Below are 25,650 nucleotides of genomic sequence, written 5' to 3'. Positions count from 1 at the left end.
CCCCCCCACCCATCCACACACACACACACACACACACACACACACACACACACACACACACACACACACACACACACACACACACACACACACACACACACACACACACACACACACACACACACCCTGTTGTGTACTGTTGGTTTACCATTGTTTGGGGGATCCCGGGTTGCTAAACATCATGTTTCTGGTGTAAGTCCTGCTTGTGTTGTGTTTAGTGGTGTGTGTTTGTGGGAGTCTTTAACATTGTTCAGGTTTAAAAACACTGTAAGAGACCGCCTCCAACTTTTGTTTTACTTTTAGATGCTTTATTACTTGTGAAGCTGATTTCTATTATCTTTACTTAAATGCAGTAGCTTCACAGTTTGTCTCACAGTGTTAAGATATAATATTTCACATGCTCATACTGTCATTAGTGAATTTAAAAGCATTAAAACCACGGCCCCATGAGTTTGTGCCTCTATCAGCCGACTCGGCCGATCCTCTGCTTTATCTGTAAAGACATTCGCATTTCACCTGAGCCATAAAGCAATTAGTCGCACACACACGCTGGAGCTGCGTTAGTGATGAGAATGAGAATGGGCTCGGAAAGTGGTGACTTGCACGTTGGGAAGTGCCAAAGTGATGGCAGTGGGCGTTGGAGGAGGGTTGGCGGAAGGTTACATAAGAGCCCGGCCCGGCGTCCGTCCTCCTGTCGAGCCTACGGACGCCTGACACTGCTCTGATCTGTCTGTTTGCACCGAAGGACTCCGGACGATCGACGGCTGACGCACAACCAGCAGCCATGGGAGGTGAGTCCGGCCGCGGGCGCCGAGTCCAGTCGAGCCAAACACACACTGAAGGTACTAATGCAAACTTGTTCCTGCAGAGAAAGATGAGCTGAGAGGTTCGAAGAAACAATGCGTAAGACCAGCCTTTATCTCACGCTGCATTTATAAAATGGCTGATTGAGGAGAGGAGCGGTAACGCAGACCCTCACTCTTACAGGTCACCATCTTGGGATACCCCATAAGCATCTTCTTCATCGTGGTCAATGAGTTCTGCGAGCGCTTCTCCTACTATGGCATGAGAGGTGAGCTGCTCGGCGACGAAACGCCCCGCGCCCCCGTGCGGGGGCTTCTTTACGCCGCGTCACAGCTGCTTTGCCTCCCCCGCAGCCGTGCTGGTGCTGTACTTCAAGTACTTCCTCCAGTGGGACGACGACTTTGCCACCACCATCTACCACACCTTCGTGGCCCTCTGCTACCTGACGCCCATCCTGGGAGCCATCGTGGCCGACTCGTGGCTCGGCAAGTTCAAGTGAGGCCCGAGCCCCGCTGGTTCCGCTCCGGCCGCTGGGCCGAGGGGCGCCGTCGTCACGCCTCCCTCTCTCTCTCCCTCTGCTCAGGACGATCGTGTACCTGTCCATCGTCTACGCGCTGGGACAAATCGTCATGGCTGTGAGCGCAATCCACGATATCACCGACACCAACAGGGACGGGACCCCCGACAACATGGGCGTCCACGTGTGAGTGGAGCGCGCGCGGGGGGGGGGGACACATGCTGTACGCGTGCTGCCTCTGACTCTGCGTTTGCTGCCTTTTCCCTCAGAGCCCTGTCCATGATCGGTTTGCTGCTCATCGCTCTGGGAACCGGAGGCATCAAACCCTGCGTGGCTGCGTTTGGTGGAGACCAGTTCCAGGATGATCAGGTGGGATGTTACTGAAGCTCCCTGAGCAAAGCAGTGCACTGTGTTGGGCCTCTTCCCGCTACCCGTCGTCCTGGCCTGTATCAATGATGACGCTTATCCTCCTTTTTGAATCGTCCCCCATCACCCCAGTCAGATTCAAGGCCTAGGATACTTAAAGCAAACAGGGCGCGTCTGATCCAGGGGCGCTCAGCAAAGGGTCCGACTGCTGCCATAAATAAGAGATCAAAGGGCAAAGCTACGAATGACTGACCGTCCCTCGCTGTCGCACACGTGTGTTGACACGATTACAGGAACCGGCTCCCTCTGCTATCAGCACATGTCAGCACTCCTCATATCTTAGATCCATATACCCAGTTATTGATTAACGATCAGCCAGCGCCGCATCTGCCTGAATTCATCTGACTGCTCAAGGCCAAGATTATTCCATAAACCAATGAATAAAATGAAAGTTACAGGTTGGATCCTTAAAGATGTGGAAGCCTTTCCTCCCGTTTAACTTCCGGCCTCTAACAGGAAAAGCAGAGGAGCACCTTCTTCTCCATCTTCTACCTGTCCATCAACGCTGGCAGCCTGCTGTCCACCATCATCACTCCGATCCTCCGAGGTGAAGCCCGTCCCACAGTGTGAGACCCCTCTTTAGTTCTCACAGACACGGATGATGAACCCAACGTGTGCTTTGCAGCTCAGGAGTGTGGCATTCACACGCAGCAGAAGTGCTACCCTCTGGCCTTCGGGGTCCCGGCCGCCCTCATGGTGGTCGCCCTGGGTAAGAACACAGAGAGTGACCGCTCTCACCCGCTGCGATGAACAGCCGTGTGTTAACATGTACTTGTGCCGTCGCGCGCTTGCAGTCGTGTTCATCGTGGGCAGCGGCATGTACAACAAAACCCCCCCCCAGGGCAACATCATGGTGAAGTTCTGGCGCTGCATCGCGGTGAGTGTTCGCTGACGCTGCACGTTTGCTCCTCGCGCGCCGCCGCCTGTAGTGACGCCCGCGCTGTCCCGTCCGCAGTTCGCGCTGGAGAACCGGTACCGGCACCGGTCGTCCCGCTACCCTAAGAGGGAGCACTGGATGGACTGGGCCGAGGAGAAGTACGATGTGAGTACTCACCGCACACACTGAATGCTGCTGCGTTCGGCGGCTGAGTCGCAACAACCGTCTCCTCCGTTTGTCTCCAGAAACTGCTGATCGCTCAGGTGAAGATGGTGCTGAAGGTGCTGTTCCTCTACATCCCGCTGCCCATGTTCTGGGCTCTCTTTGACCAGCAGGTAAGCAGAGGTCTGGCCTGAGCAGAGGCACGTGGGTGCAAAGACAGAGTCTAAAGCAGCTGCGTCTCCTCCTCAGGGCTCTCGCTGGACGCTGCAGGCCACCACCATGAACGGAGACTTTGTAGGTGTTGGACTTTTAGCATTGCTGTGACACTAAGCTACAGAAAGGCCCGTTATTAAACACGATTTGCTCCTTTAACAGGGTTTGATCATAATCCAGCCTGATCAGATGCAGGTGAGATGCCGGTTTGAATCCCATTTACTGTTTAAGTCTGTGGCCTGTATGTTTTGAGCTCACACAACTCACTTGTTGCTGTCAGACTGTGAACCCGATCCTGATCCTCATTTTGGTGCCCATCATGGACAGCGTGGTCTTCCCGCTCATCGCCAAGTGCAACTTGAACTTCAGGTGAGTTTATTCCCGCGAAGCCTCGGTCCTGGAGTTCACTTTGTCGCCCTTTAAGCCTCCATGGAACCTTCACCTGCCCCGTGTTGTCTGTCGCGCAGCCCCTTGAAGAAGATCACCGTGGGCATGTTCCTCGCCGCCACCGCTTTTGTGGCCGCTGCGCTGGTCCAGATGCAGATCGATGTAAGAGAAAACACGTGAACGCGTCACAGCAGGCGCCTCCGTCACACGCAAACTTAGAAAAACATGCTTGCTTGCAGAAAACGCTGCCCACGTTCCCGTCACAGGCCGAGGCCCAGGTCAAGTTCCTCAACATGGCCAACCACACGCTGAAGATCAGGGCTGGAGACAACAACTTCACGCTGGACTCCTGGACGGTACCGTAGAGCACAGACTGGACCGGTTCTGCTCCCCGGCGCCGCTCTGGAAGCCAGGCTCACCCCGTGTGACCTTTTTTCCTACAGGCCAACGACAACTACTTCACCTTCGAGGCTCCGTTCGAGCTGACTGTTGAGGATCGCGCCCCCGAGAGAGTGACTTTAACCGAAGGCAACAGAACCACCATAGTCATCCTGGACCACGCCGAGCTCGGCACTCGACCTGTGAGCGCCGCGCACGCACCGCCGTCACGCTAGCTGCCTGTTCCAACCAGCACACGGGTCTTATCCTGCGCTTTAGCTCTGAGTACCAGACAATCACAGCTGCTGTAACCTGTAACTTTACCTCCTAGCAGCTGTTGATCAAATATAAACACACCCCATCAGCTGTTGATCAAACACAGACATTTCCTCAGCATTTATATCAGATGCAGAGTCATATGTGCAGACTCTAAAGTGTTTTTTTATTTTCAGTTCGCAGATATCAAGAAGAAACCAAACGAGGGCGCTAACGATATCAGGCAAGTTTCAAGATGAAATGTGCATGGAATGATGTCAGTATTAAAATATAATTAGACAATTAATATATTTGGTATTGCTTCTCATAGATGATTATATCTGTTAATTAATATTATTAGCCTAAAGTATCCACAAAGCAGGACACACTCAGCAAGTTAATAAAAATAACATTTGTGTTATTCTTTTTTGTATTTAAGTCATATTGTTGCTCCTGGTTGAGAACAATCGTCTTAGAGTAAAGACAAAAATGGTTCTTTGTACAATTATTGTATACTAATTACGCCACCGTGTATTTTATGCTCGACCTTTACTGTATTTAATTCTCTCGCCACAGATTTTTCAACGGGTATAACTCAACCTTGAACATAACAGTGGGCAAAGTAACCTATGAGGACATTATCCCCAACGACATGTCAAAGTATGGTTCCGTACCATACGGGAAGTAAGTTCTATTTCAATATGTACTAGGTCAGTTACACACATTCTCGAGGGCATCCACTAACTGGGGTTTTCTCGTTGTGTTAGTGCTCAGTTCAAGATCAGCAACGATGAACATGAGTGCTTCTACACCCAAACGCTGGGCTTCGGCAGCTCCTTCACCCTGGTCATCTCGCCGAACTTCACCTTTCACGATGTAACTAATGGAAGATTTGGAGTCAGAAGAATCCACAAAAACTCCCTGAAAGCGATACTTACGGCACGTGTCTTTGCTCCTAGTGTCAACAGAGCATCATTGCGGGAATGGACATGGAGCCGAACAGCTTCCACATGGCCTGGCAGATCCCCCAGTATTTCCTGATGACGTCAGGAGAGGTGGTCTTCTCCGTCACGGGCCTGGAGTTCTCCTACTCGCAGGTAGAGTTGGCGTGGGCTCAAAACACGCGTAAGAAACCTGTCCGTGCTCTGATGCCTTGTTTCATCTCATTTTGCGCTCAAGGCGCCCAGCAACATGAAGGCCGTGCTGCAGGCTGGCTGGCTGCTAACCGTCGCCGTGGGAAACATCATCGTGCTGATTGTGGCCGAGGCTGCAACTCTGCCGGATCAGGTGGGTCTCTCTGGGCGGACGCTCACCTGGGACGAGCGTGCGCTGCGTTTCGCCGCGGCCCATATTAACCCCGTGCTTTCTCCCCCAGTGGGCCGAGTACATCCTCTTCGCTGCTCTGCTGGTGCTAGTGTGCATCATCTTTGCCATCATGGCTTACTTTTACACCTACACCGACCCAGCCAAAATAGAGGCCCAGTTCAGGCAGGCCGAGCCCGAAGACAAGAAGAAGAAGCAGTGGGAGATGTCCAGGAAGGAGTCATTGGAGCAAAGCAAAGAGAGGCGAGACTCCAGCTCTGACGACGACGACGACGAAGGCAAACAGACCAAGATCTAAATCTGTGGATCTGCTCCTCACGGTTCCCCCGGTCTTGAAAGAAAGCTGCTTAGTTCTGCGTTTTATGTCTGAGACTGCACCGCTGACCGTGGATGAATGGATGACCTCAGTGAAAAGGTGCAGAGGTTGAGCGAACACAGCGATGGAGGCTTAGACGGTTAAGCTTTAGTGGACAGTATTAGTGAAGGATGGTGACAAGGGTAATTCAAACACTGTTAATGCCATGCTGGCTGAGTCAATCTTCTGTTTTAGGAGTGTGTTGGTTATTAATTTGTGTTTTTGCTTTTGTAAAAATCTTTTCACGATGATTTATATTTGCATAGTAATTCTTTGTTTCGTGGTACTTTGTAACACACCGGGAGACGGATACAATGAAACCGGTCGAAAATCTGTATTTATTTCCGAGCAAATTGTTGTTTGTATTGTAATATTATAATGTCACCATTTTATATATGCAAAAGTTCCCATCGCCTCCAAATTCAACTGAGCATTGAGTCAGGAAAATGTAACATTCACGCTCAGATGCCACGTTGGTGAATGAACGCTGTCCTGCGTTGCAGATGAGTGAAGGTGTGGAGCAAGAATAGAGACGTGCACATAGGAAATTAGTCATAAACATCTGTAAACAAACATGCAATGTGTATATGTACTGTAGTTTAGAACAGTATGCTACTATGTCTAAGAAGAGAAATCCATAAGCACAAATAAACGTTTATATTCAAAATAGTATTTTCATATTATTTACACATATTTATATATATATTTCTATTCTATTTGGCCTGTTGGGTTTATGACTTCCTGTGGACTGTAACAACAGCTGGTGGTTCTGTTGCTCAATGGGCGTCTGGACAAACGGGGTTATCAGCAGCATCGGCTCAGCAACTTTTGTATCTTGGTTTTGCATGCAGTTGTTGAGTAAGGGACTGTTCAAGGCTGAAGATCATTAATATTAATGGCATTGATAAGACACATGTTGGTGAAGGATTGGCTGTTTATAGACCTTAAGGTCACCCTCTGGTTCAATTTTGATATTTATGATGTATCTTTATTACAGTTACTCATTATTCTTTTACTTATCTTAAAAATCAATAATTCACAAGACTTTAAAGCACATTTCATCACAAAAGTTGAAATGTTATCCCCCATAGGGTGGAATGAGACACTGTAAATGTACATGGATAACGTCCACACGTCACAGGAGCGTTAGCTGATGGTTGTAGATTCTCTTTGAGCTATAACTTCATGAGCTTCAGAGGAGCAGAGTGTACGCTCAAAAGGTAAATGAGGCTCACGGGACAGAAGACGCTCAGTTAGCATTAGATCTTTATTTCTCATGTCACTTTGAAAGCTTACATTTAACTTGGGAATCCTCAAATGACACAAGCAAAGATTATATACAGTACTATAAACTGTCAGCTATAATAAAGGAAACCAAATGTACACATTTTGTAGTTTTCTTCTGTAGCATATGTTTTTCTTTAAGGTATAGATATTTTTGCCCATGTCCATAAAGCATTCCATATTTCCATACTTTGCAATTATAAAAATATCAGATATTTCTTAATTTCTTTCAATCCCTGTGTTGACAAGTGCGTTTTGATGCAACTCCCCAACATTATTGCTGCATTAGCACAGTAGTAAATTCTGGAACTCTTAAGTAAACATATACAATAAAACATGGCTATTAGCAACTTTTTTCATTGAGTTTTTTTTTCCTCTTTCAGGTTTCTTTAAATACTTGACACACTTTCAAAGTGCAAAAAAAAACTGATCTGTAAATTAGAAAAAAAAAAAAGGTGCAAATCATACTACGAACATCTGGTGAAAGCGTAAAAGAGGACATGGCACTTCTATAGCGTGGCGGTGACGTGAGAACAGAAATGCATGGAGCGGGGAAATAAGGATGGCGGCGTTTTCTGCAGCTTGGCTTGTTTCATTTGGCCACGAGCGAGTGTCACCGTGTGATTGCCTACAAATGGTCCTTGCCGGTTATTCCCTCACCTCCACTTGAGTCTCTATGTAAAGCTAATGATAAATTACAAGCCAAAGAAAAGTAATACTTCACATGATATCAGCATTCAACATAAGCCAGAGTGCCCCCCCCCCCCACTGTGTCATTGTCCTCAGCTCCACTCAGGAGCGGCTGCTGACACCTTTAGTCCCAAGCAATTTCAACATGGACTCAAATTGTCTAAACGTAAGTACAGGCAGGAGCGTTCCCCTCACTACAAACCAGGGGAAGACTTCTCCCTCTACACAAGTAAGCTTAGTATCATAGTTAGTTTCATGGTTCAGCAGGCAATTGCAATGGAAGATTGGAACTCAGTCTCTTAGAAGGAAAACAATCATGAATACTGAACTGAATTTCTGATGAAATGCGGGAGCGCACGTGTGCGGCTCTCGAAAAAGGCAAGGCATTTTCTGTTCTGTCCAAGTAACTTTAAATATCTACTTTTAAACATTATCATTATCTACAAAATGTGCATGAGCATTTTGTACACAGTGATTCATTTCTCCCAACCTGTAATCACGTAGAGCACGGCAACCCCCCCACCAGCACCAGCACCCCCTCCTCCCACTGCCTCGTAGAACAAGTCCGCTTAAAGCACTTTACCTGAGGTTTCGTTAAGAATGCTGCAATCTGACTAAACAGGGAAGTCTTACATACGCAGGAGGACGCACACACACGCACGCACGCACAGACACACACGCACGCACGCACACAGTGCATTCAAACATGCACACGCGCAGCTTGCACACCGAGATAATATCCCTGCAGGTTCATCAAGCATGCTTTCAGAGGTTCTGGGGATATGACGCCTGCATTATAAGGTGAGGGGGGCTAGAGTCTTGTTGAGTCTTGTTGAGTTTTGGGGGGAGTTTTAGAGACTCTGGTGTGAGACTGGAGGAGTCTTGTGTCCTCAGAGACCAGAGTGACTTGGCTGCTGCTGTTTATCTTGTTCCACAGCTGGTTCCACTGCCTCTCCAAACGTCTCATCTCATAAGAGGCTAAAAGAAGCTCTCCACAGTTCCTGTTACCCTCTTCTCAGAGCTCAGTCAATTTTTTAAGTTTCCAGGCACCCGCCCGCCCTAACCCCCACGGGAGGTCAACAACGGTCAGCTGGTATTATATGAATCCTGACTCTGAACCCCCCTGACCTGGCTGTGGTGTCGGGAGGACTGAGGCCCTTGGGAGCAGAGCTGGGGCAGAGAAGCGATCACTATGGGGAGGTGGAGGACGTCCTGCTCGTGGAGAAACTGTGAGAAAGATGAGAATAGAATCGATCACAAGGTGCCGGCTGCAGCATAAACTGGACCACTATCACGGATTTTGTTCTTCGTATGAAATCTGAGCGGACGTGTTACCTCTGGAGCCGGTGTACCATGTGGGCCACCAGGGAATCTGAGATGCCGGGGTAGGCCTCCTCCGCCAGCAGGATGGCCTCCCTCAGCTCATCCAGGACCATGGGGTTCCCATTCACCTGCTCCTGTCTTGCCTTCAGCTGGGAGGGAGGAAAAGGTAAGCAGGGAACTTGGTTACAAAAAAGAAAGATGTGCACATACTGGAGTAAATTCACCCAGTGCACCACACAAGTCTGGTCATGTCTGTGAGAACTGCATTTCATTCACTTTGAACACAGAGCTGATTTGTGCCAAGAACATCCAGCTTTGGTTGTATAGAAGACTTTCTCTCAGAAGCACTGCAAATTTTAGTCCAGTCTGTTATTTTTATGTTGTCCTTTCAGCAGTGGAGTCTACAGCGCGGCCACTGACATACTCTGGCCTTGGAACTCAGCCTGTATCTGTTCTGTCCTTTAGTTCAGAAGAATCATAACAGCCCAAACAGCCCCAGTTGCAAGAAGAATAAAGCCAGTTTAATCTGGGTTGAGGGCAGAAATTTTCTTCTAGGACACAGTCCACAGATTTGTCCTTCACTGAAATATCAACGTCTTATAAAATTCTTACAGTCTATTTTTTGGTTAAGGTTTTGTCTAAGGCCACCCACTGCTTATTATCACTAATGTTACTCTTCCCAGGCATTGCTGTAACATTTTCATCCTGTGTTCAGTAGCTGCTGATTCTCCTCTTCGTCTCCATCGTTATCGTATCTTACAATGTGCCTCAAACTACAACAGAGAGTACTGTGTGGGTGAATGATGACATCTCTCTACATTCAGTGGAGCCCTATTAAGTGAGAAGCATGAGTGTGAACAATGACTAATGCGTCATTCTCTAGATGGGGCTTCTTACCTCAGCTAACGCAGGAGAGATGACTGTGGCCAGGCTCTGTGAATAAGGCCTCTTTGGAATGTCTTTTGTCTGCAGAAATAGACACTCAGCTCAGGGAGACTGGACTCAAATTAGAGCAAAACAGCTTCACCTTGCTCTTAAGTTGTATGTGATTCTCTCAGGCCTCACCTGATCCGTCACCCCCGACTGGCCCTCCCCGTTCTGTAGCTTTTTGGGATCCTTCTCTCGGATGGTGAAGATCCAGCCGTCACAGCCAAAGTCGTTCCCGCCCGACGCCTGACCATCCTGCTCTCTGATTGGACAGAAATGAAAGAGGATTTGAGCATCTATCGGGATAAGTAATGAAGTCATGCATGCTAAGTGCTCAGCATAGGTCAAAGCTCAATATAACCGATGTGGGAGGGGAAAGGGGGGCTCTATCCCTAAGCACTATGTGAGTCAACATAGTAAAAAAACAGCTTAAGTCATATGCACTAAAAAATGATGAGGACATACAGAGAATGACATTGTTTGACACTACATTAGTAAAAAGCAGAGGAAGATGTTAAAGACTCACGAGTCAGACTCATCAGAACTTGATTCTGTGGTTCTAGACTGTTCCGCCTTCCACCTCTTGTACTTGTCTACCAGCTCAGTCAGGTAGGAGGTCTTCTTCGCATAGCGAACAATGAGCTTATGCTTCAGCAGCTCTTTGGCGGTTGGCCTCTGTGAAAATGCAAAAAAGCACACAATGAAAGAGACGACTCCATGGTCCAGCCGTGCACATACGAACCCTCAAATGAGAAAAACACTCACAAAACTGGGCTCTTTGTTGAGACAGGCCTCGACAAACTCCTTAAGCGGTTTACTGTAGCTGCCCTCCAATGTGGGTGGGTTGTTCTTTGGGATGAGGAATAAAACCTTCATGGGGTGAAGCTCAGAATGAGGCGGCTCGCCTTTCGCAAGCTCGATGGCCGTGATGCCCAGAGACCAGATGTCAGCCTAGGGGACACATGCACAGGGTTTAGCGAAAGACACAGTCCGGGACCTTGGGAGATTTATAGTACGGTGTTGCTGAAGGTGCATTACAGCGTTTCTGTGAGCTCACCTTGGAGTCGTAGGCCGACTGTTTGATGACCTCAGGGGCCATCCAGAAAGGCGTGCCGACGAAGGTGTTGCGTTTGATCTGGGTGTCGGTCAGCTGTCCAGCTACCCCGAAATCTGCTAACTTCACCTCTCCTTGCTCAGACAGCAGCACGTTGGCAGCTATTGAGAAGAAAAAAGACCAGACTGAATGACACTGACACCACATATCCATCCATATACATATCTGCATCTCCAGCTGATTTAATAAAGACGCAACAACCATCAGAAGCCTTTTAGTAAACCACAGCAGTTCACTTTCAATCCCCCACTGAAATACGAACCAAATGATTCAATGATGAATGCAACGCTAAGTGGACGTTGGTACCATTAACATGCCATGGGATATTTTTGTTTTTACCCACCGACAGCCTTCATCAACTGAAAGCTGTCCTACCTTTGATATCCCTGTGGATCTTCTTCTCAGAATGCAGGTACTCCAGGCCCTTGAGGATTTCTCTCAGGATCGTGGCAATCTGGGTCTCATCAAGAGCTCCAGGCTCCATCTAAAAGAAAACCCCAATTAAAACTGAGCTTATCAATTTAACACTAAGAGAGTGTTGGAAATTCTAAGCAAGTAGTATGTTAGTTTGTCACAGCAGCTACAGTGAAGCAAGCCTTCTTGGTTTCTCTCCAACAACCCATTCAATCACACTTTCCAACCGCCACATTTGCATTAACATACAAGGTTTACTTAAGACAACATGAAGTGTGTCAATACACCTACAGACAGATGTGACTCTATAGGCCATACTGTTTTTACTGAAAGGTGACGTTTGCTAATGTTTGGCTGGATCCATGTTACTGGACTCTAGCAAAAATGAGAAATCATGGATCATATTTTTAAGAAGGACACCCTTTTACTCACAGGAGCAGTTAACGCTCCGTACCCTAAGACAACGTTATAGAAAACAGCGGTCAGGAAGTAAACAGCCGGCAACATTCAGATGAAAGGGTTGCTAATGTACAACTGGCTGTTTAGTATTGTCTGTGTGGTAAATGAGATCATTATCTGGGTTCATTCCTGAATCAATATTTGACATAAGTGAATCAGATCCCCAGCTCCTCCAGGTTATTACACTGCAGCTGCCTACAGGCTTAATAAAGTATTTTATGGGAAGGATTATCTTGCAGGAAAATACTTAATTGACTTTTTTGGGTCAGAGAACAAAAAAAAGATAATTCAGAGATACAAAAACAATCACTTACCAAGTCTAATGCTGAGCCTCCGCCTAAATACTCCATAATGATCCATAACTTTGTGTCCTGGAACAGTGGAGATAGAAAGAAGCGAATGAGCTAGAGGTCGTTAAGTGCTATAACACATCCTTGGGAAGCGTTCACAGCACTCCTATTGAGGTGATTAGCTGCTTGCTGCGAGGTGTCAGATCCACGTGAACTCTTAAAAAAAAGTCACGATGATAACGACACTCGAAGGGGGTTCGGTGGTGCGTGACGTCACCTGAGGCTAATCCCCTGTTCCGCTGGGATTAGTGTGCAATGTGACGTGTGTGGAGGAGAAATCATTTCATGTCTCAAACCATTTGCCCAGCTAAAAATAGCAACGTCAGAAACTTGGAATGTTTTAACATCGACTGTGGCAGCGTCACCTTCAGGTATGAGCCGTAGTACTTGGTAACAAACGGGCTGTCGCATTGGCTCAGCACTGTGATCTCCTGCTGGATGTCTTCGATCTCGTCCTCCGCTTCCTCCAGGTCTATGATCTTGATGGCCACCACCTTCTGGGTGCGATTGTCGATGCCTTTGAACACCTCACCAAACGAACCCTTGCCAATTCGCTCCAGCTTAGTGAACAGCTCCTCCGGATCCACTTTAACATTCTGCCGGTGGCGGAAGAAAGGAGAGATGTGGGACAAAGCGAGGGGAGGAAAGGGGAGGTGGATTATTAACACGGATGAAAAAGGAATGTTTCAACACAAGTGAACGTTAGGGAGAGAACAGGAAGCGTCAGGGAGCCGATCTTCCAGGACACATTCATTTTGTTGGAGCACCGAGAGGGAGAGAGAAAGAAGCAGCAGAATTAACAAGAGAGGGTAAAATAATTTGCATTCACATAAATTAGACAAAAAATAATCCATATGGTCAGCTTTAAACCTGAACATATTCACAAAGAGAACAACTACTGTTCAAGTATAAAAGCTGAGACCTAACTATAAAATAGTTGTTGATTTTTATGTTTATGATTTCGGCTTCTTCAGACAAAGTGCCTTTTTCCTAAGAGACAGCTGGTCACAACTATGTAACTATGGACTTAACCCCCCACCCCCCCACCAAAAAAAGAGACATTATACCCATTATAAACAAATCAAGAGGTTTTACAGGGTTTCAAATGGGTCAGACAACTGGAAACTTAGCTGGACTTGTGATCGGTGTAGCAAAACACAGCAAGTGTATTCTAGTGCAGAATAGGGGAAAAAGAAACCCCACTCGAACACTGCAGGAAGTGAACTAAATGACTTAACTCTCCAGGGGCTGTTATATGGGAAACACAAGAGCAAGCACTGACAAAAACAACTTCCTTTTATGACCTCTTCTGCAGGAGAAAGGGTCAGTGTGGCTTACGTTTAGTTTTCTAAACATGAGGCAACCGTCCTTATATCACCACAGGAGGTTCCTGCGATACTTATTAACAAGACGCCGGTGTCAGAGGAAGGAGCCGTGATGAAGTGAAGAATATGAGGCGATCCAGGGGGAGTTATAGTTTAATAACACAGTAGGATGCTTGTTTGGGATCCAGAGTGTGGTCAATAGGCAAACAATGACTTCTGCTGCTGGATCTATAACATACAACACACTGAGGAGCTCTTCTGACTAAAAAATGACTTTGACTGAACTTCGAGCAATGATTTTAAGAACGTGGCCTTCCATTGGACGCCAGCAGTTTGCCCGGGTCTGCGTGCAGACTGTCATCTGGCGCAGTTTACACCAGAACACTTACCTCCTGGACTTATCTACCCAACGCAACTATCCCCCATAGGCACCATTCTAAAGATAGCGGCGGAGGCAAGAACGAGGCTCGCGCGCGCACGGCGGCTCCTCCGCGCCGGGGGGAGCCACGCAGGTCCGCTGCATTTACGTGCTGGGTGAAAACGTCGGAATTCTGCGTTGCGGTCAACGCATACCTTTGCGTATTCCGGGGGGTTGTGCGCATTCTAAAAGTGCTGCGTGCATTTGATGTGTTGTTTAATCACGCCGCGGCGTGATTAAACAAGACTTTTGCCGTATCGTAACTTCGGGGTGTTTTCTTTTACAGTGTGCAGCTATTTAAGTTCAGGTGCTAAAAGCGAGGAGCACAGGGAGCGCACGGCGCACTAAGCCTCAGCAGGGAGTCGGGACACTGTACATTTTGTTCTGATGCATCACTCACGGACAAACAGACACATGAAAAGGCGTCGGACTCACCTGCATCCCCGGCAGGTTGCCCTGGACGGGAGAATGGGCCATGGTGGTGCTGCCTGGAGGTGCGCCTCGTCCACTGTCGCAGCGTTGAGCTCTCCTCAGCTTGACTTGTGTTTACAGCCCCGGCCGTTAGCGGGGCTCCAGCACACCTGGCGGCCCAGGCCCACCGAGAACCGCCTCGGGTACTTCTCTGCACCGAGAAAATGTCCTTCACACACACATAGGTGTATGTTCTCTGTGTCGAAACAACCCCCTCCCACCCCCGAGTCCCCCCCAAACAGCTGAGCAAGCTAACAAACGCTCGCTTATGCTAATGCTAACTCCAAAGCTGCAATCCGAAATCCGCAACGTTAGCCCGCTAACCAGCTAGCTAGGCGTCGGGGAGTGCGCTAAATCCGAGTTTCCCCACTCGCAGAAGTCACGCTGCTGCGAAAAACGCTATTCCAGGAAGCGAAGACGCGTCAGCGTCTCTTTGTCCCAAACACACCCGACTGTCACTTTGTGAACGCGTATTCTCCCACTAACGGTGTTGTCACGTAGCTAACATGATTAGCTCGGCAGCTAGCTAGCCAGCGCACGCAACGACCCGACAAACGTTCCGTCAGCGAGCTGCCTAAAAGTGCAATTTGTCCGCATACCGCAGATGTCCCGGCGCGGAACGGCGCACGCAGCGTCTTTGTCTGCGCCGACTCGGCCCGGCGGCTCTACAGGTTCTGGCGACGGCGGCGAACAGCGGCTCCACAATGTTTTTGTTTCCTCCCTCACTTTCGTCCCGTAGTCTCAGCCATCTTGTCGGTGCCTGTGACGCCTGGCGAGGCGGATCCGGATCCGGATCATCAGCATCCCGACTTCTCCGCCGTCCATGTGCTGATGCAAACGGGACGGATCGGGCTCCCGAACTTTTTCCCAGTGACACACGCAGTGGTCCTGATAAATCCATGTTTTTGGCGAGGGCTCCCTGCCGATGGGGCTTATAGCTCTGAGATCAGTCGGTTGAACTTTACACATTACTTGCTTAAACAGCACCTGTTTCTTTATGTGAGCTCATTAAAGCCCCTGGGGCGCCGTTCACTGCGCCACACTCCAACCCACGCTGCAATAGCGGCACATAACTCATTGCATCCTAGGACGTTGTCCACATTTCAGGAGCAGATGACTCTGCTCCATTAGTGCTGCTGCTTGTCCTTGGCTTTATCGGCAGCATGAATCAAACCCCAATGACGTCCTACTATAGAGTCCATTTTCGGTGCAGCAGAGCTAATTGCATGAATTAAAGTCCGACGCTTCGCGCATGCGTCCGCCAGGGGGCGCCAGTGCACAAACCCCGCCTGCAGCGGCGGCAGCAGCGGCTTCCTTGTGTAATCCGGACGCAGCGTCGCGCGTTGCGGCTAGAAATGATGACGAGACGACCAGCGTGCGCCTGTGGCTGACGGGCTGTGGGCCTGCTTGTTGCGCTGAATGCATTTTTATACATATTTGAAGCTGCACACTGTGATGCGCGTGCACTGGAAGCAGCCTGCCAACCCCACATAAAGGCCTATGTGGAGGCATTGCAGCATCACTCCGGGTTCCGCTGCTTCCTTCATAATGGATTTCACCGAGGCGTCTGACCCGTTCAGGTGAAATCACACCTACGGCTCCTATGCACTGTTGCTGAAATGATGGCAAATGGCGAATCCGCGGCTTTAAATTCATAACTGAGGGTTTCATGCCCACGGCCGCCCGTGAGCACGCACGCACGCACGCACGCACGCACGCACGCACGAAGGAAAAGCCCTCACTCACTAACGAATTCGTGCTGAAAGGTCTGCGCACCGACGCGCACGTTCCGCGAGCCTCCCCGTCCACGCATCCAGGCTCGAGCGCGTGTAACGGCAGGCGCTACCTCCCTCCTCCACGCGTAAATTATGTAGAGCAGGACGCGTTGCTACGTCCATTTAAGAAAACCCGGCTGGTGGATGTGAGGGGAAGGGGGCAAAGAACACCAAGAAGTTAACCCCCCCTCCAGTTCGTGTTCAACCAGCGTTTGGCAGAAGAGGACTGTAGCGCATCACGACTTCCCCATTGTGAAGCCAAGGAGAAGAAAAGATGGACATCACGGATCAAGGCGCTCAAATGGAGCCGCTATTACCAACGGTAGGACTAAAATAGAGCCTTTCGTGTTTATATTTATTCTCATATGCTGCAGCCTTATGACATTTTCATTAGAATAAAACACGCGGTGGGAAATAATCGCTTCTTGATTCATTTTCAGTACATGTGTATTTTAAAATGACCCATATTTTGGCCGCTCCGCCGGTTTTTGGGTCTCCCGCATGTCACGACAAACATGGATGTTGCGCACCATAAATAGACAAAACCATATTTCCACCGTGCGCTCAGCTCTCGCTGGAGCTGGAAGATTAAAGCGCTCACTGGAAAAGCCTCACGCGTTCACGCAGCAGGCGTTTTTTCATTGCAACGCTGCGTACAGGTTGACACAATGTTCCACCGCAGCTACAATTAAAACGCATCTGAGCGCGTGCATAGATATGATCCTGGATGCTGTCGGCCAGATATGCTTTAACAGCTGACCCAGTTTTTTCCTCATAGGACAATCTGTTGCCCGAGTGCAGGTACTAGATGTTGCAGGGAGACGAGCATGAGGTGTTTGATCCCGAGGAGCATCTCTGTCTTTACCACCTGCCCTTTGAGTGTATAACAGGTGACATGTGATTAATGTGCATCACGACTTTACTCGGTTCCAGCATTCATGGAATCAGCCCCTCATCAGCCTTCAGATGAGAAAAGAGCCAAAGCTTATTAAAAAGTCATCTGCCTCGGCTGCGCTGCCAGACGCCAGACATGAGATAGATCGCCGTGTTCTCGCCCTGTTTAAAAGCAATGATCGCTCTGGAGGCAAATCAATGCTCTCCTCGTTTGCTCCATTTGTGGACATGGTACACGCCGACTCGGTGTTTCCGGCGCTTACAGTGGAGCCCGACGGGGCGAATGTGGCGGTGGGGGGGACGAGCGTCGTGCCTCCGCTGCAGTCCCAATGCGGCGCCCGCCTCCCTGTCACTGTAACTCATCGCTGCCTCCCATGTCCCTCTGCCTGCGCAGCGAGCAAACGCGTTGTCATGGTTTCACCGGGATGCGTACGGGCATGCTCGGTGAGGGCACGGCGAGAATCCCAGGGACCTCTCGCCACAAAGCGCGTGTGGAAATTGTGGTTGCATTGTGACAAGTTCCATGAGGTTCCCATGTTCCCAAGGTCAAGCGGCGAGTGTGTTTAAGCAGAGCACCCGGCGTGACAGTAAAGCACCGACTCCTCGCTCCTTTTGTGCTATTGACTGATTTGATGACTCCGTCTTCTTTGACTTGCAGGAACAAAGTTCCCAAGAGAACAAAGATGTGGTGAGTACATTCCTCATTCGCTTCATCTGGCCTGCAAAAATGTCACATTGATCCAACCGGCAACACCAACGCGAGCTCAATGTAATGCACTCGTTAAAAACTTGTTTTGAAATGGTCGAAATGAGAAAATCAATAGCGAAAGCAGCAAATTAAGAGCAGAAGGGCAAAGGGTGATAAACGGAGGGGAGGTCGGGACACGCACGTGTTAAAATAGCACAAGTCAGGAAGGCTTCGGAATAAATAATAGTAATAACAACAATAGTAATGCAATAACAACAACAACAACAACAACATCAATAATAATAATAATAATACATTCATTCATTCATCACAGAGGACATTTCACTGGGTAGAGCACCTAATCATCAATAATAGATATTTGAATGGTGAACATTCAGTGTTCTGTCAGGTACTGTGTTGTTACAGCGTATCGCGCTGCTACTTCGATAATCAGCTGTACAGTGGAGTAATATCGCACAGCTGTAGTTGGTTAATATCTTTAATTTGCCAGCCTGTTCAGCAGATGTTGTGTATTTTTAGACCACAATGGTCGCACATGTCACTCTGCATCTGTCAGCCACGCGGGGCCCAGATCATCCCCCCCGTGAATGCACCGCGGCGCTTAAGGGGTTAAAGATGTGAACATGCGAAGCGGCTTTAAAAGCTGCATGCGTGACCGTGAGCGGGCGACTGATCCCGCAGTACAGCGGGTTTGGACGAACGTGTGCTGTTATGACAAAATATGGCTTATGCAACTGCGGGCGGTGAGCCAGACTGAGGACAAGACTCACCACATAGTGTCGGCCACTGGCTTGACTGCCACTTTTCACCTCGAGCATTTATATAATGATGTCAGGAGCAAAAAACCTGTTTCCATTAATAGTTTGAACAAACTGTGTACCTGCTCCTGTTTGCTGACTGTTTGTAGATAGTGTGTAATCCTAAAACTATGCTTCATTCATTACACTAATGATATATTAAGTAGTTTATAGTGTTACCTGCACAGTGTCCCTACATCCAGTCTTAGCGATGCTAAGCTAACAGTTGTGTAGTATCTGTACTGTTTTTGAGTGGCATCAATCTGCTCATTAAACACTCTGCTAGAACGTGAGCAAACGTCACAGAGCCGGGTCTTTGTCCGCGAGTGGACCTGTTCTTGGATCGGTGCGGGGTCTATGTTGGACTCGTGGGCGGGAAGTCTCCCCACCGCAGCCGGGAGCCTCGACCCACTGTGCCCCCGTCCCTGGTTAATTATAGCAGCGTCAATGGAGACGGGGTTGAAGGGCACGAAGGTGGAGGGGGAGGATAGAGAGCTGGATGGAGGTCCACATATAGAATTATAGATCCAGTGTCTGTTGACTGTCCGATCCTTATCTGAGAAGTGTGTCGTCTCTTCTACTTCATCAAATATTATCAGCTGGCATGAAGCACAGGCAGCGCTGTAATAATTTTGTAGCCACATCAGACTGTGCCGCATGAACAACCACGTGCTCATCTGGATCTGTTTCTAGCGCACTGTGTTTCGATCACAGTTTTGCTGACAATGCATTACAGCCGGAGAGCAGCTTCCTCGCCTCAGGTAGGCGCGCGCACACACACACACACACACACACACACACACACACACACACACACACACACACACACACACACACACACACACACACACAGACTTTTGCATGTGAGGATGGACTTCCTGCGAACCCCGAGGTAACGCAGCCACCGAGCGCAGGGAGTCAGCGGAGCAGCACGGCACGCCGCACAGCATCAGTGATGTCAGAGCGCTAATCTCTCGGGGGGGGGGGGATTGGCGGATGGACGCTTGTCAGAAACGCCGGATGCTCTGGATGAGAGCAGTCGGAGGGAGAGGGAGCGACGGAGGCAGAGCTGCGCTGACTCGCTGCTGCGGTGGACGCGTTCGGAGCCAGGCTGCTAGCGTCTTCCAGCATGGGGGGAGCGGCGGGGGAGAGCAGCTGAGGAGGGGAGGGGGCTCGACCGCCGGGCACAACTCAGAGGCCGACGCCGGCTTTCTCCGCTGTTCTTTCTGTCTCTTCGCACACAATCAGAAAGTCGCGGTCTGAGCTCAGACAGGACTCGGCCCTGAGCCTCAGCCGCGGTCCATCTGACCACTGCCGCAGACACGAGGGGAGTTAGCGGGCGCTCTGCCCCAAGCTGCAGGAGGCACGCCATGCACTCTGTGGACCACCAGAGGGGATTTATATATCAGGTAGGCTGCTCTTTAGGCTCTGAACCAGCGGTTTGTTGGGAGGTGAGTCCTCTTTAAAGTGGTTTGATCAGGAAAAGTTTGTTTCCACTTTCAGACCTAAGTAAAACACAATAGTTGTGGAGCTAATGTTAAAGGCTTGTGTACAGTGCCTGATTTGATCCCACCGTTTTCCGAGCTGCATAATGTTAATGGATGTGTAGTTAATACAGATCCCTCGTGCGCTGCACAGTGAGCCAGTTGTGCTGTTGTGCTGATGTGCATGCGAAAGGTCCCGAGGAGGTTGGCTGACAGATGGGACTGTCATTCTGGGCCCAGGGAGCAGCTTATACACTGTACTGCACTGACCCCGGTGATCTGTGAGAGAGGAATGAGTGAACAAAAGCCAGGAAAATAGGATTTGCTTGTGTTTGTGGTGTGTATATTCATATATCATACATATGCATAGTTTTGTCCTATTTCTTTGTTGTGTTTTCTATTTGTTTTTGTTTTGTACTATGTCAAACTCAGAGATGTTTCCACATCACAGGATCCACATTTCTTTCGCGATCTGGCAGAACTGGCAGTGATGATGATACGTTGATGTCCCCAGTCTGTTTAGCGTACCCTGCCCTGTGATGTTGCCGATGCGATGCTGCCATCACCACGGCAACCATGGTCATCTGTATGGATGAAAACCATGACAACCGAAGCCGTCATAGCCGTATAGCTGCTCTCCTAGCTAGCTAGCAGCCAGGCAGGCTGGCTCCTCTAGAGGGTCCACTAAAGCAGGTTGAAAGCACACAGTCACAATAACTGCTAATGGTCCCGGGTTTGTGTAGAAAGCATCCTGATTCCTGGTGTACTGGGGAGAAGCGGCGCGAGTCCTCCCGTTTGGCCTAGATCTGCAGGTATTGTAGCACAAATGTCCCTGCTGTTGTGTTGGCCCTAGGAGAGATCCCTGAAGAACTTGGAAATGAGGTCACCTATTTGCTTCTCAGTGAGAGCGAGAGTAGGAGAGATGATGCACAGGTTCCTGGAAACGAGCTTGCGAGAATCAATAGGTCTCTATTTTTTTCAGTCTAGGGTGATTCAGTACAATCTCTGTTGCTGATCTGCAGTTGACACTTGAAGACACTGTTCTCTCTGTTGTTTTGTTTGTTAGTTACGTCCTGCTGAGGTGTCAGTCAACACTGAAAGCTCAAACACTGGGTTCAAAGCAGCTCGCATCCTTTCCATCCGCATTGTCCTGCATGGTGTTTTCCATAGTTTGGTTACAACACATCTTAATAAATGCTTATTAATGCTTAGTAAATACCTAACGTACCTATATAAAGGTCTTGAGTAAATACATTCGAAGGAGCTACTCAGTCTGATTAGAAGGGGAGGGATTTCCTTTAAAAAGCTGTATTAGGCTTTTGGTGTTTTTATACAGATTCAAGCTGAACTCCTGTTCACATTAGCAGCGCATGATAGAATTTGATGGTTGGTCATCAAACATATCGGTTCTAAAACTCTTCTGTCATAATTTTATAAATTCAAGGTCAACTTTATTTGTGGAATCAGTGATTTAAAACCTTCCTATTAATATTGTAAAAGCATCATCCCACAACCTTTTGTTCATACACAGCAGCATTAGTCCCATTGATCGTCAGTCGCTCCAGGCGCCTGCGCTGTGACAGGCTGAATCACAGTCTTATGATCACTCTCCGGCTCCAGAGCGGTGGCAGCGTGGTTTACATGGGAGCAAGAGCCGACCGGGCTGGCCCTCTCTCAGGGTCTCTGCCGAGACCTTGAACTCCGGTCTTACCCGGGCATCCGGACCGTGACGTCTTAGAGCGGCTGCTGTGGTTTCGGAGCAGGATGTTCAAGAAGGAACCTCACACAGATTTCACATCACGTTCACACTTTCTGGAATCATTTGTTACACGCCAAATCAAAAGTGATAAAATGTGAATTGTATTTTTCCTTCGCCATGAATGATAATGGAACATTAGAGCTTTTATAAAAATATGTAATTAAGACATCAGTCACATGATAATGAAATAATATGTGGGAACTGTGCCTGGCCTCACATACTGAACTTGGGGATTTTAATCTCCACTGCCTCCAGAATCCCCAGTTATTCCAAGGCGCTGGCTTGTGGTAATCCTTAGGGTTTGGCACTTAAGTGATTTCTTATCAAATATAGTGTATGACAGAGAATTACATTTGCTGATTAATAGAAAGTAGCACCAAATGTCACTCCTCTTACGTTATAACACTAGGTTCACGGTGGCCAGTTATATTTGAGCGCATCCAATACAACAGAAGCACTGGTGCCTTTTTGATGCTGTTCACCTCACTTCAGGTTTATTTTCAGTTCAGATCCTTAGCTCATGACCAGCGCTGAATTAAATGAAATAGCTTGAGGCAATTGATCAGACTTTATCCTTTAGAGACCTTTTAAACATTTAGACATAATATCTGCAGTAGTTCTCCCCAGCACCTGGAAACAGACTTAGAATAACAGGCTTATTTATATTATTAGGATAATATCTTAACAATATCCTTCCTCTCTTAAAATACAAGCTTCTATTAGCCGTCAAAACCCGCGGCTTGTACAAATTCATGTAAGGCCCTCATTAAAACAACTGAGCCAGAACGGACAGAACCTGTGTTCAGCGCTCACCTGTTAAAGCCACAGAATGTCCATTGAATAACAATCAGATGGAGCCCAAAGTCAAGCATTTCCCACCAAGGTCACTTTGCTGCCTGCCGTCACATACACACACATAGACACACGCGTGCACACTGACCACTGCATGATGGCAGCGCATCCTCTGCTCCTCGGTTCGTGTCGGGCTCCAAGCCTTTTGCCTTCTCCTCCTCATTGAGCTCATTCAGCCACACTGGTCCCCCATCACCACTGCCTGCAGAGCCTCTGTACTGTATGCATTAGCATGCGTATGCATGCCTCTGCTGTACAGTATATGTATTATACTCAGCCTGCTTCTTTGGAATCTGCACAGGCTGCACATCTGATGGAAACAAGCTTCAACACGGACACCGTAGAGACAAATATACATTCATACATTGTTACATTAGAGCATTTGCCTCTCTCCCCTCCTCCACCTCCTCCATCTTGACTCCCCTGGAGTCTGGAACACGTGCCCTGTCCTCCTGTTGGCCCGGAAGGCTTCATCAACGACCAACGGGCCAACCCGAGAAACAACTGATTTAATTCTCTCCAGCATGCACGCAGGGCCTCCTCCATCGCTGATCCCATGGTCAGAGACAAGGTATTATCCTGCAGTAAAGGCTGGCAGATTAATCTCAACCCAGATTGGCGAGCGGGGATGCGGTCTTCTGGGCTGGTGTGGGTTCAGCCATATGAAGCAGAGTAACTAGTAGCTATAAATAGAAACAGGGAGCTGCAGGCAGGAGATTCTGGCCTCATCTGTCATACTAAGCAGGGTAAAGCTTTGTTTAGAACCAAACAATGAGAGCCATACTATTGGGCTTAAAATATAATTCAGATAAACTGCTGTAATGGGGAAAGAGTAAACAACCGCAATGTGACAGGAAAAAAGATTTTATTCATTCAATAAATAAAAATAAAATAAAAATAATATAAAAGGTGCACGTACAGTAGCTAGAGGAGAAGGACTGGGTTAAAGGAATGTTAGCTAATGCTATATGGTTAGTGTTTCAGAGAAAACCCATGGCACAAACCGACCTAAGGGGCACCTCAGGGTCCACGGTTGGAGTCCTGCAGAAAGGTTCCCAGAAGCTTTGAGGGTCAAAGCGATGCTGCAGTGCTTTTTAGAAGAACACAGCAACAGCACGAAGGACGCATTCTGACTGGTGTGACATACCACAAGCTTTATGTTTTTATTTCTATATGTTATATTTAGCCGCAGTGATGCAGAGGTCACTGCAGTGCTAATGCAGAGGACACAGGCAGCATCACAGTGGGTTGACAGACAGGAGTTCCTGCTACCTTTAAGGCCTCACTCCTGTTTCCAAAGGTTGTCCTCAAACTGCAGACTGACTGAATTTAGATCCAGTTCTCCCGGGTCAAGGGTCCTGAGGCTGAGGAAGGTTCTCTAGGGACCTGTAGGACCACATACTGTAGCAGCACCGGTTGGGCTCCACCCCCAGGCTCGTCGCAGACGCTGCCGTCCCTCTGCCGCCGTCACCGCGCAGCGGCGACAGGGACTTGCTCTGCATTATGTGGTCTTTCATGAGCTTTTCGCCCCCCTCCGTGCCTCATGTGCTTCATCATTCAGCAAATAGAGTGCAGTGCTTAGCGTGCTTGTGCGGAGGATTGGACCAGAGGGAATTGAGATGCAGAGGCATGAACAAAGATGAAATTAACACATAGAGAAAATGTCAAAGTCTTTCGGATTAGCATTAACCATCTGCTGGGGGAAAACAGTGCTCCTGTGGCCTGTGTGCGTTGGTGTCTGTGTTGTGTTGCTGTCCTTGTGTACAGTGAAGCCACCATGTCAGCTCTCAGCATCTGTCCCCACGTCGCTTCCACGGCAGGGTTGTCCCTCACGTGCTTGTCCATGTGTGCGACTGCGTGTTTGTGTGTAAGGGAGCGGTCGTGTCGTAGCAGCAGTTGCTTAATCTCTGAGGATCACAGATTGATGGCCAGCATCAGGCACCTTCGGCTCGACTACACCACATGTCTGTTGTGTCATTTGGTTTTGAATCTAGTTATTTACAGTCCAGTGCGGGCTCCATTATGATTGATTTAAATCCTGTGGCTGTGAGGAAAAGCTGCACGGTGCTTAATAATTAATGATGATTATTTTTTCTGACTATTTGTTCACAGTTGATTTTAACACGTCGGCCTCATTTACACCAACCAAGTTTAGAAACAATGCAGGTATTTCAATAAATGGTTGAGGTTATTACTATCAACATTAAATTAAATCATTCAAAATAAAATGCAGTTGACTGAAAATAGGAACGCTAGTATCACAATAATTTTGGAGATCAGTTTGACCTGAACCTTTGCTGCTTGTAACCTCAATGACCTGTGTGCAGAGAACAAGTCACTTAAGACAATTTAAAAAATAACTAATGACCCGATGTAAGACAGGTAAAAGCCAAGAGACCTGCAGCAAATTCACAGAGGACTTTGAGAGGGCAGATGATGCAGAAAATGCTCCACATAATAAATAGTGCTCTATATTCACCACCAGCACGCCCACAGAGAGCAGAGAGGCAGAGTCATGGACGAGGAGGCAGGAAGGTGATGGAGGAGGTGACTCTCTGTGCTGGTGTCCATGGCTGGGAGGCGCCGTTGTTAGCTTGTGTGTTTGATCAGCGCAACCACTGGAAGCCAACAACGCTGAGGCTATCCATACCTGTGCTGGATCACATAATATTTAAATAATATGTGTGTGCTGGTTGTAGAGTTTTGGATCCACTAATGGAGCTGATTTGGCTTCATTTAAAGTGTTCAGTGTAACTGTGATCAGCCTCAGTAGCTGTGTGTCTGTGTGGATGTTTTCATTTCTCACAATCTGCCCCCGGACGAGGTAGTGAAGATGTGAACAACTCCATTCAATTGAATAGAGCATGCATACTAAATCAGTGTTTTCACTGAATATTAAAAGACAGAG

The 25,650-nt window shown here is 48.3% G+C and overlaps 3 protein-coding genes across 5 annotated transcripts in view; 2 read left to right on the top strand and 1 right to left on the bottom strand.

Annotated features, from left to right (window-relative positions):
* The first annotated feature begins 666 nt into the window (after positions 1-666).
* Positions 667-7,437, top strand: slc15a1b (solute carrier family 15 member 1b). The gene is made up of 23 exons (XM_029167535.3): positions 667-791; positions 869-903; positions 988-1,072; positions 1,158-1,299; positions 1,388-1,507; positions 1,591-1,690; positions 2,204-2,294; positions 2,373-2,456; positions 2,542-2,624; positions 2,703-2,789; positions 2,870-2,959; positions 3,036-3,080; positions 3,162-3,194; positions 3,280-3,368; positions 3,467-3,548; positions 3,626-3,742; positions 3,830-3,967; positions 4,217-4,263; positions 4,596-4,703; positions 4,787-4,895; positions 4,979-5,116; positions 5,199-5,306; positions 5,395-7,437. The coding sequence occupies exons 1-23, from the start codon at positions 785-787 to the stop codon at positions 5,638-5,640; spliced, it is 2,184 nt and encodes a 727-aa protein (XP_029023368.1). The 5' UTR covers positions 667-784; the 3' UTR covers positions 5,641-7,437.
* stk24b (serine/threonine kinase 24b (STE20 homolog, yeast)) lies at positions 6,946-15,433 on the bottom strand. The gene is made up of 12 exons (XM_055505189.1): positions 15,072-15,433; positions 14,437-14,623; positions 12,624-12,854; positions 12,223-12,279; positions 11,411-11,519; positions 10,979-11,136; positions 10,687-10,872; positions 10,448-10,596; positions 10,060-10,183; positions 9,892-9,960; positions 9,007-9,143; positions 6,946-8,898 (listed from the first exon to the last, which is right to left on the bottom strand). Exons 2-12 carry the CDS (start codon positions 14,476-14,478, stop codon positions 8,862-8,864), a joined length of 1,299 nt encoding a protein of 432 aa, XP_055361164.1. The 5' UTR covers positions 14,479-14,623; positions 15,072-15,433; the 3' UTR covers positions 6,946-8,861.
* A 418-nt stretch (positions 15,434-15,851) lies between these two features.
* The window catches only part of LOC114865947 (sodium-driven chloride bicarbonate exchanger-like), a 28,336-nt gene continuing 18,537 nt past the window's right edge, over positions 15,852-25,650 (top strand). The window contains exons 1-2 of one of the 3 annotated variants that reach the window (XM_029167523.2): positions 15,852-16,569; positions 17,800-17,829. In XM_029167523.2, the coding sequence (XP_029023356.1) occupies positions 16,522-16,569; positions 17,800-17,829 (78 nt within the window). In that variant the 5' untranslated portion in view covers positions 15,852-16,521. Of the gene's footprint in view, positions 16,570-17,799; positions 17,830-19,840; positions 20,057-25,650 lie in introns of those variants that run through there. The other 2 variants (XM_029167506.2, XM_029167515.3) reach the window with 2 other exon arrangements.

The sequence above is a fragment of the Betta splendens genome, chromosome 2, assembly GCF_900634795.4.
Source record: "Betta splendens chromosome 2, fBetSpl5.4, whole genome shotgun sequence".
Taxonomy (NCBI): Eukaryota; Metazoa; Chordata; class Actinopteri; order Anabantiformes; family Osphronemidae; genus Betta; species Betta splendens.
This window is presented reverse-complemented; position numbering and strand designations above follow the sequence as displayed.

Excerpts from the sequence above, each read along its gene's own strand:
- slc15a1b (XM_029167535.3), top strand. Across the intron at positions 2,295-2,372 it reads CATCACTCCGATCCTCCGAG|CTCAGGAGTGTGGCATTCAC; the intron begins GTGAAGCCCGTC and ends TGTGCTTTGCAG. Across the intron at positions 4,264-4,595 it reads GAGGGCGCTAACGATATCAG|ATTTTTCAACGGGTATAACT; the intron begins GCAAGTTTCAAG and ends CTCTCGCCACAG.
- stk24b (XM_055505189.1), bottom strand. The coding sequence starts at position 14,478 with ATGGCCCATTCTCCCGTCCAGGGCAACCTGCCGGGGATGCAG. Across the intron at positions 10,873-10,978 it reads AGTCGGCCTACGACTCCAAG|GCTGACATCTGGTCTCTGGG; the intron begins GTGAGCTCACAG and ends TGTGTCCCCTAG. Across the intron at positions 9,961-10,059 it reads AGTCGGGGGTGACGGATCAG|ACAAAAGACATTCCAAAGAG; the intron begins GTGAGGCCTGAG and ends CTATTTCTGCAG.